The following is an 18,110-nucleotide window of genomic DNA, read 5'->3' on the forward strand; positions in this document are numbered from 1 at the left end:
ATGAGCAAGGGAATTTTCAATTAAAAACTGCCATAACTCCTCTCCTTTTCAGAGTCTTCAAACATCCTATAAACAACAGAGGAAACTAACTACAAGTCTACAATATCACAACCCACTTTTGCTATCTATAAAGTATAATGACCTTAGAGGCATATGAGATTCGCCATTACATTTGGATTTGGGTAATTTTTCATTCGATTGAAGTGAGTGCCAGTCGAAGTCAAGAACTAGAGTGGGTCTTTGCCTTCTGAAGAACTTCCTTCAAAACCAGAGCTATTCTCTGTGACATGTGGTGCTCCAGAAACCTCTCCTTCACTCTCTCATATCCTTTCTTTCCCATTGTTAGCCTCCTTTCTACATGTGTGGCCAATTTGACAATGTTATTTGCAAGAGGTGTCACACCTTCTTTCCCAACAGGATGCAAAAAACCAGTTGTCCCATTCACCACTATTTCCAAGGTTCCTCCAGCTGCTGTGCCCTGTAAATAATATAACGTCAGTAACAAAAATAATTGAGCCCAAGAAATGAACTACTGAACACTACAAAAAAGAAGAAGAAAGAACAACAATTTTTTAACGTGTCTACAGTAACACACTTTTTGCCACGTCACTAATTACTGACGTGGTAATTACTGCCACGTCAAGAAAAACCTTATTGACGTGTTGAATTTGCCACGTCAATAATTAATTAATTAATTAATAATATTAATTATTTGTTTAAAAAAAAAAAAAAAAAAAAAATTAGGTAACAAAATTTAATTGTGTTACTGTAAACACATCAAAAAATCCTCTTTTTTTTTTTAATTTTTTTGTAGTGATATGTAATGAAGGACTTACCAATACAGGCAGCTGAAAGGCCATTGCTTCGATGGTTATCCTCCCAAAGCACTCTCCCCGGGCCTACACATGAATTGAGCAAGTTCAAACACTTGGAATGGAGCACAAAACGAATAAAAACGACATAGATTCCATGAAATGAAAATTAAACCAAAGAACAGAAGCAATGAAACAATGGAAGGCACGTGTGGTGATATTCATAGTGCAGCTTAATTAATATAACACCAATTTTTTTATTCTCTTTTGGTTAGGAACTTGCCAGCCAAGATAACAGAGACATCATATAGCATGGGAATCACCTCAATTAGCATTTTTTTTAATCATATTATCGTGTTTCAAATGAACAAGAATTTTTCTTCATATACAAAATTGACTATATGCAAATAGTCAGTAATTAGATGTTGGACCCAACAAAGTCTTGCATATTTTCAGTTGTAGCTTTTCTACATGAAGGCAGCAGCTGCCTCGCCTTCTTTGTTTGTGGAGCAGCTTTTGGCGTGATTTTGTGAGTTGATCAAGCAATCCCAACAAGGAGAATACTGCCCGATAGTTCTACTTTTCAAACAGCAAACAGCAATGATATGAAGAATTACAGGCACTGCAACTAGAAATACAAAAGTATACAATAAGAAAAAGCTGCAAAGAGGTTTGTCATTTTCATAAAGGTCATGCTCTCACTCTGGAGTCTTAAACAGCCATAATTGTGCATCATATGTCCCTTTCAGAGCAAATCTCAAGAAACGATCCAAAAGAGAACTGTGATAGAGACTATACAGTACATAGTTTTTTGTTTGTTTTCATCATCACCATCTTCTTTGAATTAATTTCCTTAGCAATGACAAGAGGTGACCATGCACAAAAAACACAACGGTAGGCAACCCCCCCCCCCCCCCCCCCCCCAGCAAATTCTTCTTTTATTATTTTATTTTTTAATTCTTGGTTTTTGATAGGGATATATACAACTCACCTAATCTGCCTCGGATGGAAGCCCTAACTTTACTACTCTCCACCCCTTACTTATGGGGTAGGGGATGGCAGTTAGTTCAAGGACCATTATTGCATTAGCAAATTGCCCTTATCAAGAGGGCAGGGCGGGGGGACCATGAATAGAGGAAGCAGTTATAATGATTACGGATGAAAACAAAGGCCAAGGTTGTCATATCATTCACACACATTAATAGCAGAAAGAGTAAATTATATAATATAAGAACTGTTTCTACACAAATTCACATGATATATTAGCAGAAACCACCTGTGAGTTCTGAACAAGAACATCAATGGAAGCCAGATAAGGAGCTACTGTCAGGGTTTTGTTGACAAAGTGAACATGATCCTGAATCTTGTTCTCTAGTACAAAGTTCCGCAGTTCCATCTCATACTTTGTCTGAGTATTCATGTCACTTCCCACTATTACTGCATGAATTGGTGGCACCTGCAGTTTCTTCTCTTTGATAAGTTGCATACTTTCATAAAAGGAACGAAGAAATAGATCCTGACCCTTCCCACGTGAAACACCTGTTATATCATGATGTTGCTCAGAAGATATTTTATTTCAAGTACTATCACATATGGATCTCTAGGATAGTACAGAGACAAAGAACTACTTTGGCAACATAATGCAACAAATTGAATGTTATATATCCTAGAAAGATAATACCAAGCTGCAAAAGGTGCCATCCTAGAATGGAAAGACGGGAAATATGATAACAATTTGGAAAGTAGGGTTGACTTCTTTACAACACCATAATGTTAAGAAAACGTGGAAGAGAACACAAATTACCACTTTACTTAGAAAATGTAAAACCATGCACATTGAGGTTCATGTACTGCTATTGAGAATCGAGAATGTTCTCAAGAAAATCTTAGTTCTTGGGAGACACACATCCTGTTTAGAGCTTACTAGTTTGCCTCAACCCAACACCCCATCCCCACAAAACACACACTCACACACAAAAGGAAAAGAAAAATAGGACCTTCCAAAAGAAAAGATGTGAAAGCATTGATGGACAGACTCTAGCAGATTGCAGGCATGCATGAAGTGATAAAATGCACGAGGATATGCAAGACTAAGCATGGTAAACAATGCAGCTAAAGATGCAGTAAATATAAAAATTCACACAAAGTCTCAAAACAGTGTCAGTTTAGTTGGTTAGAACCCACACATTCATGCCATATAGTCATATTTCTTCGAAGAAAAAGTGGAATCTTTTGTAGTTGCAAACAAGTTAATATACAAGACAACTATTCACCAATCAGACTGACCCAGGAGAATGTTTTATCTCATCAACAAGGAGAGCATACTGTTTATGATGGCAAAAATTAAATCTTCATTCCGCACTCCAAGAGACTCTCGGACATGCTCACGGAGAATTCTCTTGGCTACACTATCTTCAGCAACCTCCATTAGTTCCTTGCTATTCCCAAGGTGTACGACATAGGTTTCAGGCATTTTAATCCTGTGAAGCATAGAAGGGGGTACATATATGAGAAAAGGTAAATAGCAGAACACATATTAAAGTGTTCTCAATTATATCTACAGAATCAAGACTATTAGGTAACAAAAAGCATATATCAATTCTATGTGACATACTACGTCAACAAAAAAGTACTTCTACAGTTCTTTGGCACACAACACACACCTTGTTGTCTCTTTAAGATTTTTAATGCAATCCCAACCATTAAGCCATGTTTCTCCTTGCTCACCCCATTGTGTCTTTTCTAGTCCCATTTCTTTTTAACTTCTTGCATGGAAAGAGAGGATCTAGCAAGGAAAATTAATAGAACACAATGCTGACCAGCAATGGTCTGATTCTCCAGAAATGCACCCTATACCTCACAGAGGCCCATGCAAAAGGGAATTTAGCGCTTCTTGCTCTGTGAAACGTCACAGATGCATTACATAAAGCGCCATGCCAGCTGCCAAATTCCTGAAATGTTGGCACTTTGCATGTCTAATAACTTAACACACCCCCCCCCCCCCCCAAAAAAAGAAAAAAGAAAAAAAAAGCCCACCAAAACATGTGAAAAATTGAAACATATCGTTATAGTTCGATCAAGGATGACCATCCAGATGCTAGAGAAAAAATTGATGCAAGAGGGTGCATCAAAAAGTAATCAGTTCAAGACATCTTAAATCAAGAAACTGAAGGCAGACAAAACATTCAATGCACAGAAGATTATTATTCTGTTGTGATATAGAAAAACATCAAGAATTAAATGAAAATGAAAAACAGAACCGCATGCAGATTGATGTTAGTAACATACCCTAAACGCTCTCGAGTCCTGTTCTTCCAGTATTCTGCAGTTGTATGTGAATCAATCATGGCACCTGCAACAAAAGGGAGGTGCTTAACATACTCCACTTTGAAATAATGCCCTCTCATCTCATGAATCCACCACAAAACCTTTGGAAGAACATGAGGAACTTTTTCCTTGAGAACAACATCCAGCCATTTCCCAGCAACAGCAGTATTTAAAATGACCAAATCGGCTTTAAGAGCTGTATCTATAGCTTTTTGACCCTTTGCAGATAACACCTAACAGTATTAGAGAATTCAAAATTAGAAGGCCAACATTTTAGCGGGCACAACAAATGCCACTTTCTCTGTCTCAAGTTAGAAGAAATGAAACAAGCCAACAGATATGCAAGCCCAATTAAGGACAAATAAGCCAGAATGCAGTCTAGGGCATGAGTTAAGCCTTTTCTTGAAAATAATCTGAAAGCTCATCACTCAAGCATTATCATTACAAAGGGTTGGTTCATAGGACAATTATGTCACGTTTATGATTAATGAACAAAAGCTTTATCAGGTACCCAAATAGATCAAAAGCACGACCATAAAACAATGCACTGAAGCCTAAGTCCCATATAAAAAGATTCTTAACCTGAAGTTTTATCCTCTGAAATAAAATTGAAGGCAGGTCAATGTCAAAAATTAATGAATTGATATAACAAGCCGTAAGCCCATATAGCATAACTCTGTGCAGCACCATTCATTTTATCTGACAAACAAGCTTCTCTAAACTTCAATCTCTAACATCATCGCAGAAAATGATATTTTTGATTCAGGACGATGTTTGACCCTTGTTTTAGCTCGAACTGTAACTTGACTCTATCACTTAATATTAAAAGCTTTTCTCTAAAGGCCATTACCCAATGTTGGACCCAGTTCTCTTCAGCATTCTTACAAGATGCGCCCACTCTCCACATTCAAACCCATGCACTTATGCATAACTACCTGAGACTATTACCCATTGCACCAAATGATGGCCCTTATTAACAACTTTTCTGTATTGATAAATCTATTTTCTTTTCGAAACAAAAGAGCTAATAATGCTAGATTAACCACACAGCTTCTATACCATCTTCAACACCACCAATTATTAACAAATCTAAGCCTTCAGTCCTGACAGCTTCTAGCAAACTAACAAATGCTAGATTACCCACAGACCCTCTTTGCTTCAAAATGGGATATCAGAACCATGAAATTAACTACTAAGTACAAGGAAAGACATTGAGAAAACATTTCTTAAGTAAGCAGAAGCTCCGCATTTTATTAAGCAAACTGAGAACTTGAATTAATAACCTGCACCCCTCGGTCCAACATCTTATGCTCCAAACTGTAAACGACATCGTCTGGTTCCGCTGGTTTCTGGTTCGTAATCCAAACAACCTCCGAGCCCACACCCCTCAATAGAAATGCTAGCTCCATTAACAACAAAGGCCCACCTGTACACAAATTAAAAAAGAAAAAGAAAATAAACATTTTTCTTTTCTTTTATTCCTTAAATATATCATTCTTTCCTGAGAAGTGAGAACCAAACGCAAAATAAACATAAAGAGTACCGGAAAGAGAGAGCTCGTGGGAAACCATGAGGACGAGCTTCGACTTCATGAAATCGAGAGGATTCGAAGCGTAAATCTGAGAGTTTGTATCTTTTTCCTCTCCAAAATGCTTATTAATACTACTAGTACTGCTAGTATTGGTGGGGCAGGAATCGAATGCCGTTCTCATGAAGAACACCATTGCAGTGGAGAGCGAGAACAATGCCAGAATCATCAGCAGCCACCGCTTCTTCTGAATCGCCACCGCCCACGCGCTCTGTTTCCCCATTCTCGAATTTCGTTCGAACCTATTGTTTTTGCTACAAAGAATTTCGCATTCTAGGGTTTTCGGTTCCGATCTGGTGCGGCAACTCGAACGTGCATGGATCTTGAGAATCTTTGGTAGCTACGGAAGATGTGGGCGATCAGTGACAGTAATCACTGGGAAACAACGTAGTCCATAGAGGAAGTGAATACACTGCTTCGGCATTTTGAAAGAAGAAGATGAGCTCGATGAGTTTCTTGGGCTTGAAATTTACCAGAGTGGGCTTAGAAGAATACAAAGGACTTTTGGTCGTGGGCCTGAAAAATTACTCAACGCTCTGTCGGTTGTTGGGCTTTATTTGTGCCTTAATCCTGTTTGGGCCGTAATTTTTAGGATAACTTACTTGAGGTTAAAGACTAGGAAAAATATAAAATTGGCTTCAACCATTTGAAACAATGAAATTAGCTCTTGGGAGTATAAAAATTGGCTAGAGACTCTTTGTAGCAAGCAAAAATACAAATAGGTTCTTGCACTTAATTACCATCTAAAGCTTTGATGAAAATCATTAGAGTGTCATGTTAGCACCAATTACATTGTGATGCATGTAACTTATAATAAAAATTATAAAAAATATAACATAAATATAAAAAAGACAACGCCAAGTAGTGATGTGGGAAAAAATTAAGTTTAGTCGTTACGCAATTTTAATTTAATTCTTTCTTTATTTATTTAGACAATTAAGTTTTTAGGTTTTTCTCCTATTTCAAATGGGTCATTATGACGATCAACGGTAAATTACATCAAACCAATCAATTAATGTCACGTGACCTTCATTTGACATATGGTATACCAAATTTCAAATATAGTTGATTTTTAGTAGAAGGGTTGAGAATAAAAGGCAGTTGGGTACGTCTTAATTTAATCTCACACTGACCATTAGCTTTACCAAACACATTACAAAATACAAACCCCATAGAATAAGAGGCCAAACACAACAGAAAAAAAGCATATAATAAACAAGCCGATCGAACAGTTGATTGATATGGCTCAGTTAAGTCGGCGACAGTTCTTCCTAACTTCACCCTTGAAGCCCGTGAGAGGGCTGATGCTGCCCATCTTGACCATCGACTTAGCAAACTGGTCGAAGAACAAGCCCTCATCCTCAGCATATTTCTTGACCAATTCCATGGTCGTCCCAACACTTCCTGTAAAAAGCACTTCATCCGAGGTAAGAAGCCCTTTTCCCCACAGGAGGAGCTTGAAATAGGTGTTGTCAAATCTTGCTGGGGAGGCGAAGTCCAAGGGAGAGATGTTGTTGTCTCCACCGTTCCTGGGACAAACAGATTTCAAGCCATAGTAGTAGGCTTTCTCCAGAGTCTGGTCGGGTTGGTTGTTTCCATTTTGGTTGTAGAGCCTCTGCTTGAATGTCGTACACCTTGCAACTCCAATTGTATGCCCACCTGCAATGTGATAATAATACTCAGAGAGATTGAAAAAACAGAGAGATTTTTGACATCTTGAAGATAACCAAATTTACCTGAGAGTGCAACAAGGTCAACTTCGTTGAGCCCTTGACGCTTGAAAAATGTTATGAGGTTTTGGACAGTAGAGTTTGGCGGTGGAATGTTGTTGTTTGAGGCACTGATGCTTGCTGTCTTTGAGTCCCTCCTTCCCAATGGGAGCTCCCAGTTCGGTCCACCGCTCTGTTTTAACACACCCAACAAACTTAGAAATCTTTATAATTGTGTTCGAAGAATAGAGTTTTTAAGTAAAAAAAAAAATATATATATATATATATATATATTAGCAAAAGCTTTATTTTTAAGTTTTTGTCAAAAATATTTTAAACAATTTTTAAGTTTTTGGACCTTTAAAAATACTTTCAATTTTTTTACCAAACGAATGTTTTTTTTGTAAACGGATTTTTTTGAGTCTTAAACGTATTTATAGGCTTCTCAAATGCATACCCAAACAGGTCCTTAGAAGTTAGAAGGCCATTAGAAGCTTTCTTTTATCAACTTCCTTCTAAGGACATGTCTTAAAGCAAATTATGTTTTTGTAAGCGTGTTTTTAAACCAAATCGCGGAAAGATTAGTTTGAGGGCTTTGGCTTACTAATACAGTGGAGCCACGAGCAGCAAGGGCCAGAATGTCTGCACAAGAGACAGTATTAGGACATGCTTCTTCTAACTTGGCCTTGATCTCATCAATCACTTGAAAGCCTCTGAGAGAATTCCTGTTTGGCAAAGACTTCTTTTCACTGACTATTGTGGAACTATCATCCAACAATACAGATGCGTCACAGCCCTGTAAAAATGAGAAAGTTGGATCATTTATGCAAGTGATAACAAGCAAAAGTTCAATTTAATAATGACTCTTTTTGTTCGTGCATTTTAGGAAAAGGGTTATGATGTGACGTAAAGATGAAAATAGTTTTTGTGTTTTAAAAAGTGTCTTGTGTTTGAGTTGTTTGTTAATGTTTTTGTTTTGATATGAGAAAACAAAAGACAAAACACAAAAGTCTTATTGAAGGAAACTATTAAACAAAGTCGAGAACCTGGGCAAAGCAATCATGGAAGTGAAGCCTAAGCAAAGAGGCAGCCATTCTGGGCTCATTGGCAATGGCCCTCTCCAACACTGATATGACAATCTCATCAGCTTGGGGGCATGAGAACTGATAGAATTCAGGGTAAAGGCCAAAAGAAAATCCACCATTTCCACCAGGGCCACCCCAGCCAAAATTGAAGCCAGGGTGAGCTGAGGAGAGTGTGGCTGAGAGAAAAGCTATTGCTGTGAGAGCAAGAGTAAATTTGAAGCACTCCATTGATGACTCAAACTATAACTGCAAGCTTCAGAGATTCTGCTCGCATATATATAGAGCTCAGAAGATCAAATCAACCACTCTCCCTACCAAATCCTCTCACCTAATATGGACAGAGGAGTGACCAAGTCCAACTTTATGCACCCCTCTTTTTGGCACAAGAGTTGTGTGTCTGAGACAGAAGAGGGATTTGGTATTGACATTGTTTCTGGTATTACCTGCTCCAAGGACAAATTTGGATCCATCTGCTTTCTGTATTCTTGTGTCCAGTGGGAATCTTTCTTTTTATCAACCTTTAGACTTCAAATGAACACTCTAGACAGCAGTACATACACCAGAATTCTAATTCAAAAGAATGCCGACTTAAATCTAATTGGAATTCTTCCATTCAATAAAGTCTTTAACCTTTTTGATAGATGGAATTCTCCTTTTATCATTTAAAGGAGCAGCTCAACGCAATTGTTTGGTTTTATGTATTTTACACACTTGCTTCCTTGGGGGGAGAAAAATAATTCAACATAATGCTGGCTTAATTCTTATAGGAGGACTTCTGGGATTTGTTCCTTAAGAAGTCTGCTACATTTTGTAGTCTCCAAAAGAACCCGCAAATGAAACAACCGATTTTGTATGCCAGCTTCTATAAATAAACATGGCAAAGTGGCTTGATTATCTTTGAGAACGTTATCAGAAGACTTAACGTGAAAAGAAAAAAAATGAACTAAATATTTCAGGCCTGCTAGTTTTATGGTTTCTTACACTTCCAAATGAAAATAAAAGCAGGCCACTCTTTATACAAACCTTAGGCAGATTTATGATAGTATGTTACAAGAAGGGCTGTACAGACTATAACCAATCTCTCTCTTTCTCTCTCTCTCTCTCTCTCCCGGAACAATTGCTTGTCAGATGGAAGTATACAAGACATCAATGATTAGGAGACATCAAAGAAGTAAATACTGGATGGTTATTCAAGAAGGCTATGATATACACAGTTGCCTCATTGGTGTGAGCAGCCTTGCAAAGCGGAGGGGAACATGCGCCTTGACCAACGTCCCATTTTCTGTATACTCCTGCAAATTTTGAAGGCAAAAAAAGATGAGAAACTAACACAAAGAAAACTAAAGAGGCATTGGGTTAATAAAAATGAGGGCTGCCTAATCCATTCTCAGAAAGCAAAACCATCATTTCAGATGCCGATTACTCATATATTGCTCATTTTGCCTTAACTATATAGCTCGGTCAAGTGAGCATATGGCTAAACTTTCTTTACTAATTCCACCAAAGGCCCAATTGTCTCTCTTGTCCCCTATTTGAATCTGATTACAGATCAATGTAAGACCAACCATATGTTCCATAGTACTTTAAACCATCTAAATTGAGCTCTCTCTCTCTCTCTTTCTCTCTGGAGCATTTAACACCACCCTGACAAGCTGCAACATCCCCTAACCCTGGCCCCACAAAATGACAGTCGTGTGATTTGCAAGTTGCAATATATGGTGAGGCAGTGAGAACAACTTGGTAATGGAAGTGGTGGTGGTACAAGGATAAAGGAATTATTGCCTTTTCAAGCAAGAATTTTCTGCTTTTTCACAAAGCTACTTATTGGTGTTTTTCCTTTTAGAGTATTACAACTAAATTCGTCGCCAAACACATTTGTTTTAACTTGTCTTTCACTTCGAAAAGCTAGAAGAGCACTTTAAAGATGCTATCTAAAGGACCCTTGAGATGCAGGATGTAACGACTACATAAACCACTAGACTTGAGGAATGCAACCAGGCTGCAGACTACCACTCACTGATAATCAAATACAAGGAGTCTAGAATGCTTAATGGAGAGAGTAAGAGGGGAAGAATGCTAAATAAAACAGGAGGGTACTAAGACTCAATAGAATAATTAGCAATAAACTTACAAGAATCGGAACAAAGACAGAAAAGGGTAAACTAAAAGAAAAAGAATCAATTCAAAATCCTGCAAATACTTACAGCTCTCTCAACCATTCCAACCTGATGTATGGTACTCAGGAGCTCTCCTTTTTCAAACGGGATTAAAGCTTCCACCCAACCATAGAATCCTGTCATGCATGAGATTTACTTAATTTTATTAGCATAACTATTTAATCACAACACAGACCCTCCTTGACTATCAGCTATCAGAAACAAGGAAAACTAACTAATTTAAAGGACACAGAAAATACTGATGTCAACTTACTACCTTCAATTTTTCTTGAACCGCATCGCAGAATTCGTGTAAGCCTTCACCATTCAAAGCAGATATGCATACAACATCTTCTCTCTTCTCCGCTTCCAACTTGATTTTTTGAGGATCTCTAGCCTTATCAACCTGCCATAAGCAATTGTGAAAGTCAGGCCACTATCAATGTCATCTTTGACCTCACGAAGGAAGGAATGAAACCTAAGCCCTCCCAACCAAATAGTAAACTGACAATCTCACCTAGAAGCTTCACGTTAATCATAAACTATAAATACAACCATCTAGCCTATTCATGGTTTATAAGCAGGACATAGAGTATGCATACAAGTGATAAATTTGATGGATCATGTTAAGGACATCAACACATTAAAGAGTAGTTCAGAAGGACTATAATATAACATATTGAGACACCACTTTACTCAAAATTTTAAACCGATGGGTCTGAGCTCAATTATGTTATATTAACCACTCATACTTGTAAGATCTCTTCAATGTGGGACAACTTTTTGTATTCACACGTGCATACTCAAAAAAATTACATAACCAGTGCTTTTAAATTTGAAATTTCATAGAAGAAGCCTTATAGTGTGTGCAAAAAAAAAAAATAAGGACGGTCATGATCAACCAATTTACTTGTTTCATACTCAATGCTTAGAAAGCTGGTTATCTACTCACTTGTATATCCTTAAGGGAATAATAGTAAGACACAATAGAATAAAGGTAAAAAAGAGAATACATAATTAAATACAATAGGTATCATTACCGATTTTATCAAGAAACAGGATATGAGAAAGGTCTATGGAAAAGAAAACATGCCATTCATACAAATTTTGACAGAGAACAGAACAAAAGAAAGGTAAAACCCACTATCTATGAAGATTCACAATTATAAGGAAAACACAAAGGCAATTAATTGTTTCACAATACTAATTTTGTAACTCCATCACCAAGAAAATATCTCCCCTTACCTTGTTCCATACCATCAACTTTGAAATTGATGACACATCTAGTTCTGACAGAACCTTCTCCACAGCTTCTATCTGTTGCTCTGCTAGAGGATGGCTGGAGTTCATAGCAATATATTATAATGCTAATTTTGCCCAGCAATATCTCATCAACAGGTTTACCGTATTCTACCTGATGTCCACCACATGCACCATAAGCGATGACTCTGATATCTCCTCCAATGTAGCTCTGAAGGCAGCAACCTGAAAGAAGTAGTTGTTAGACATAAAAGAAAAGATTTGTTCGACTTCACCCAAAGTTAGACTAATATTCTTCGAATTCTCTTCTTTAGTAATAATGTAAAGATGATTGAGAACAAACATAAGCAGTACCAGCAGGCACTATAACATAAGACACGAGGAAGAAAATGATTCCAACAGAATCATCAATAGATTGAGGGTCTCACCAGTGTAGTTGGTAACTTTTGGATGAAACCAACCGTGTCTGTGAGAAGAAACTCCTTACCATTCTTCATCTGGACAGAAAGGCAGTGAGAAAAATCTCATGTTACCACCAGCAACTGTAAGTTAAAGCACAATTTAATTCAGGAAACATTAGCATTTCAAATAAGCCTACACAGTGAGACCTATTCAAAGAAAGCACCACTGTCTAGAATGCTTGCTTCTCTAATTACATAATTGCATAGACAATAGTTTTAACTCATAAGAATGTTGTGACAAGAGTCTTCCCTGAATATATTGACTAACCTGCACCCTTCTTGTAGTTGGATCAAGGGTTGCAAATAACCGATCCTCGGCAAGAACATTAGCTCCAGTCAATCGATTTAAAAGTGTACTCTTTCCAGCATTTGTATACCCAACCTAAAATGTCATCAATGTCTACTTATATTAGCAACTGAAATGAACAAGTGACCTCATGGGTTTGAAAACCAAGAAATTCACGCATTTACTTACCAAAGATACTACTGGTACTGGTACAGACGTACGCCTGTTCCGATACTGCTTTCGATGTTTTCTAACTGATTCAAGCTCCTTTTTAAGAACACCAATCTAGCATTGCGAATGCGTGCACAAACAAATTCAATTGCTAAAGATAAGAAAATAATAACATAAACTTTTGACAGAAACAACCATTATAGATGGTAACCACAAAGTCCAAAATATGAGAAATATAAAAGCAATAAAGCTTATATGTCTAGATCAATTTTCCGGTTATATGGATACTATTCTTTTAAAGCTTGTCAAGAAAGTTGACTTACTTGAGTACGTAAGATACGCTTATCCACTTCAATTTGTTTCTCACCCATCCCCTTCACCTGGCCTCCTGCTTGACGCTCAAGGTGAGTCCACATTTTTGTTAGTCGAGGTAACTGATACTCCATTTGTGCTAATGCAACCTAGAGAGAGAGCTCATAATTGTCAGTGTGAACCATTCAGTGTTTCTTCCTATTTCTATTTATTAGTAGGTGATGAGGTGTTCCAGCTCAGATGAAGAGTTGAAGAACTGCACAGCACCATGTAGGTGGTAATACCTCAAACTATAAGAAAAGGACTAAAAGAATTTGGCGTCTCACCTTATGGAGAGATATACTTCAGAAAACTATGATAAATCAACTATTTGAATTAAGCTGTTGGCATATTCTCAGAGATACTTAAAAAATTAAGTAAAAGCACTATAATAAATTTGCCTGTAAAGCTGCTTCATGTGTTGCTGCCCTCTGGTTAAAGATATCGAGGATGAGGGCAGTGCGGTCACAAACTCTAACATCTCCTCCAAAAGCCTTTTCCAAATTGCGCAATTGCCTAAGATTTTAGCATTTAAATGAAAAACATATTTAAAAATTCAAAATGTGCATAATAAAGAATTTGTGTAGCCGCCTAAGAATGTCAGAATAGGTAGTGTCAACAACATGTGCAGACATAATCACTGTATCAAATAATTACTTCTCATAAGAAGGGGGATGCCTATTATGATGCCATCTCAATGAAAAAGAAAAAAATAGATATCAAACATACATGGTACACATGTTATGATCACATTGACTCCATGGCAAACAACACTATAAGTGATCTTATAACCTTCTTTCTCCAGTTTGCAAATCCTCATAAATTCCAGCAATGCAACAGTTAGAATTCACAGCGTACCAAGCTCTTAGACATAATCTAAGCATCAACTTTCTCCCATTTAAAACTGAAAGAAAACAAAATATACTAGTATGTAAAATTTTACTTTGTCGGACGAATAAGGTGAAAACAGCAGAAATCTTAATATGACCCAAATCAAAGCCTAAATACAGAAAACTCAATTATAGTAAAAAATTATAAGTTTCATTGGCAGGAGTCCCTATGGCATTACAGGGTGATAGTAGTATAACAACAACAACAACAAATAAATAAATAGCAAAAAAGAAGTGCAAGGAAACTAGGAAGATGCAGTATTGGCAAGATAAAATAGTATCATTACGAAAATCAATTTGAACAGGAAGCATATTTATAGACTAATAACCATAAAGTCAGAGGAATCTTACCCAGCTGAAAGCTCATCATCAAATATTACAGTCTCAACATCAAGTGCATGAATTGCAGTCTTAATCTCTGCAGCTTTGCCAGAACCAATATACGTCCTTGGGTTCGGAGAAGCTAGTCTGCAGGCATGTAATAAAGTAAAAAAATTGAGGTAAGAATGCCAATGGTTTAAGGATTCCTTAAAAATAATAACAAACGGTTTCATGTACATTGCTTGTCTAGCTACATGATGAAAGAACATTGAAACAAAATCCTTAACATTGAGTGTGTCATATATGTGCAAGCTAGAGCATATATGGTTTATGTTTGTACAAAGGCACAAAATGACACCTTAGTTAGAAGCCTAGAGCCAATAAGTATGCGACGTATAGACTATGTTGGAGAAATGCACAATTGCTTAAATCTATTATATTTAATTTTAGCTGAGGTTGAACAGCAGTATCTTAGATGAGAAGAACCAGAGAAGTACTCCATAGATACTCACTTTTGATATGTGGAACCCACAACCAGAAGTCCAGCAGTGTCAGCCAGCTGAGCCAGTTCCTTGAGTGATTCGTCTATACCAAAAGAATCCTCTGTATCACCTTTACGCTCAACACCAACAAGGTAGGCTTTTTCTTCAAATACCTGAAAAGATGAATAGTCCAATTACCTCTCTTTTTTTCTCCCCCTTTTCATCTTCAGATAGAGCTTTACGAAGAAAAAAAATGACGAAGCAGAATAAGAATGTTTACGCTCACCAATAATCACACTCGTAATACTTGATATCTATAACAATTGTCAACCTCAATTCAGCCTTCTGAAATTTCTACAGATCACACCCTTCCCTTGTAACTGTTATTTCCCGAATTTACATCATTAGCATATTCCACCGTAGTAACTTCAACATTGTTCTAAGATATTATTGTTCGCCAGCCCAAAGAATAAATTATCACCGCTTATCCAAAAGCTTAAGGGAATATGGGTACTCCTCGATAAGTGAAACTCAACACATAGAATTTCTTAAATATAAATGGAAAATAAAGTGGAGTTAGGGTTTGAACTCAAAACCATACCATTATAAATTATCACTAAGGGAAAATGGTGGATTTAATTACGTCAATTTTATTCTAACACAAAAGAGCTTCTATCTTTTTCATCAAATCGAGCCAAGAAATAAAGTCCAACCAACCAAGCATTATTTAAACTAAATAAATTATTAAGTAATAATTCCAGTAACAAAATTGAAAGCCAAAGCAACGCTGAAACGTATAAAGAGATGGTTAAAAGAAACTGACCTCCCTGCCGTTTCGCAGCTTAAACCTATTATCGTCGTCTTCGTAGTCCTCTTTCTTCTTTTTGACTTTAGTGGAAGGACTTGGAGGTTTGGTGTCCGCGACTCCATTGAAGGCTCCATAGACCTCTTCTCGTTCCTCCTCCTCCCCCTCTCCCTCTTTAGTACTAACCACTGGGTTTACAAGAGACACGTCGTCAGAGGAAACGACTCTGGCGATGAGTCTAAAGGAAATATCGTTGTGGTTCGAGTGGTTTCTGAGAGTGAGAGCGGAAATTGGGCGATTAGGTTTTGGTGGTGGTGAAGTCCATGAAAGATTGCGTTCGTGGTTTGGAGGTAAGGGCCGAGAGATGCAGCAACAGCTAAATCCTCCGCTCATGATCATACTCTTTTGCTTTGCTTTCCACCACTTTCTTTCTTCTTCCTCCTCTCGATCACTCTGGTGCTGGTTTTTCAAGTATCAATTTCACTGGGACGTTTTTGTGGGTTTTCGTTACGTTTTGTTAACGGTCATAACGCCCAATATCGGATGGTCCATCAACTTCCGCGTGGCATGCGTTTCAGTGTGACTACACTGCCAAAACGACACCCCAAGTTTCTGACTTAAACGACGACGGCATGCCTTTCATGAAGCGCTACCTATTAGCTTCTCAGACGACAGCCATCCTTTGATACTCGACAATCCGTTTTGGGACTGCCTTTTTTTTTCTTTTTTTTTTTCTTAATTAGGTGTTTAAATTGCTAATAATTTGGTCATACTTGCTTCTCACACGGGTTCTTTCATAAAAGTGCTTAAATTACTAGCAATTTAATTATAATATCTCATTTTATAAATGTTTAATTTCTAATTATTCACAATCGTAGATAAAAAGTATGCCAACTAAAATGTGCGTGAGGTGAATGGCAAAATGCAAACAAATAATTCACAAAATAAACCCCAAAATGTATTTTAAGAAAAAGGGAATTTTTCTTGTTATTTTTACTACCTTCGTTAATGATACTGTCAACAATATCTCAACAGGATTGTTGAAATAGTTATGATATCATGTTGAAATGATGATGATGTAAAAGCAATATAAAAAATAAATATAAAGAATTACGGGTAGTTCGGTGTTAGACACCTACATCCATCATTCGGAATACTTTTAAGTAGGGGTGTAAACGAGTCAAGCTTAAGTGAGCTTTCCTTGGTTGGGCTCGGCTTGTTTAAATTTTACTCGAACTCGAACTCAAGCTGAGCTTAAGGACGAGCCAAAAAAATTGAGCTCAAGCTCATAATAAATCGAGCCAAGCCGAGCCAGTTCACGAGCTGGCTCTTATATTTAATTTATTAATTTATTTTTTTATTATAAATTTAAACTTCAAGTACTCTTAAACGGCTCAAGAAGCCAGCTTACATATAAGCATTTGCTTAGTCTGGCTAGCGAAGTATAGAGCTCGAGTCAATACAACAAGGCACTTGATTTCGAAGAGAAATGATATGCATCATTTTATAATAAAATGATGCTATTAAAAAAAAAAAAATCATCAATTTTTAATATTAATATGAGGAATTATGTGAATAACTATCAATTCGAACCTTATACGAGCTGCTCACGAGCTTAGCCGAGTCGAACCGAACTAGCTTCATTTAATATTCGAGCCAGGATTCGTGTTTACGAAACGCTTCATTTAATATTCGAGTCGAGCACAAGCCAAGCTTGCTGCAAGACGCGTCGCTCACTTAATAGCCCTACTTTTAAGGATTACATATTGCTCATTTACTTGATTTGTTTACAATACAAAGGTCTCTATTTATATGGTAATGTCTAAATACAATTATAGTAATCAAATCTTCTTAATTTGATTACGATCGACCTATAAATAAATAATATTTTAATATTAATCTAATTATAGAATATATGAAAAATATTAGGGTTAAATACCTAATACCCCCTGGGGTTTAGGAACTTTATTTTTACCTCCCTGAGGTTTTATTTTTATCACAGGACCTCCCTGAGGTTTTGATAAAGGACAAACTTAGTCCATCCGTTAGTTGACCGTTAAGACTGACACGTGGACCAATTAGATGTTGATACGTGGCACCTATTTAATTTTTTTTTCTTTAAATTAAAAAAAAAAAAGGAAAAAAATTGGGGGTGGCTCTGGGCGAAACCACCCCCAACCACCATTGGGGGTGGCTCCCATCCGACCAGATGGGGGTGGCCTGGCCAAAGGGGGTGGCTCGGCCACCCCCAAATGGCCAAGAGTCACCCCCAATTTTTTTCCTTTTTTTTTTTTTTTAAATATACATTTTTTAAAAAAATTTAAAAAAAAAATTTAAATAGGTGCCACGTGTCAACATCTGATTGGTCCACGTGTCAGTCTTAACGGTTAACTAACAGATGGACTA

General features: G+C 37.1%; 3 protein-coding genes across 3 annotated transcripts; all 3 read right to left on the bottom strand.

Annotated features, from left to right (window-relative positions):
* Position 1: 1 nt before the first annotated feature.
* On the bottom strand, positions 2-6,135 carry LOC132190606 (uncharacterized). The gene is made up of 7 exons (XM_059605641.2): positions 5,683-6,135; positions 5,423-5,565; positions 4,101-4,372; positions 3,138-3,292; positions 2,089-2,351; positions 837-899; positions 2-478 (listed from the first exon to the last, which is right to left on the bottom strand). Exons 1-7 carry the CDS (start codon positions 5,948-5,950, stop codon positions 221-223), a joined length of 1,422 nt encoding a protein of 473 aa, XP_059461624.2. The 5' UTR covers positions 5,951-6,135; the 3' UTR covers positions 2-220.
* A 720-nt stretch (positions 6,136-6,855) lies between these two features.
* Positions 6,856-8,749, bottom strand: LOC132189332 (Peroxidase superfamily protein). Its single transcript, XM_059604032.2, has 4 exons — positions 8,483-8,749; positions 8,041-8,232; positions 7,464-7,629; positions 6,856-7,386 (listed from the first exon to the last, which is right to left on the bottom strand). Exons 1-4 carry the CDS (start codon positions 8,747-8,749, stop codon positions 6,974-6,976), a joined length of 1,038 nt encoding a protein of 345 aa, XP_059460015.1. The 3' UTR covers positions 6,856-6,973.
* A 698-nt stretch (positions 8,750-9,447) lies between these two features.
* On the bottom strand, positions 9,448-16,195 carry LOC132189331 (GTP-binding protein, HflX). Its single transcript, XM_059604031.2, is given in 14 exon segments — positions 9,448-9,813; positions 10,726-10,805; positions 10,808-10,814; positions 10,955-11,083; positions 11,923-12,016; positions 12,092-12,162; positions 12,366-12,434; positions 12,667-12,780; positions 12,874-12,969; positions 13,179-13,316; positions 13,608-13,722; positions 14,448-14,564; positions 14,930-15,072; positions 15,723-16,195. Coding segments are annotated over 14 exon segments (1,647 nt in total). The 5' UTR covers positions 16,104-16,195; the 3' UTR covers positions 9,448-9,720.
* Between the last annotated feature and the right edge of the window lie 1,915 nt (positions 16,196-18,110).

Source organism: Corylus avellana, chromosome 9, assembly GCF_965113065.1.
Source record: "Corylus avellana chromosome 9, dhCorAvel1.hap1.2, whole genome shotgun sequence".
NCBI classification, from domain to species: Eukaryota; Viridiplantae; Streptophyta; class Magnoliopsida; order Fagales; family Betulaceae; genus Corylus; species Corylus avellana.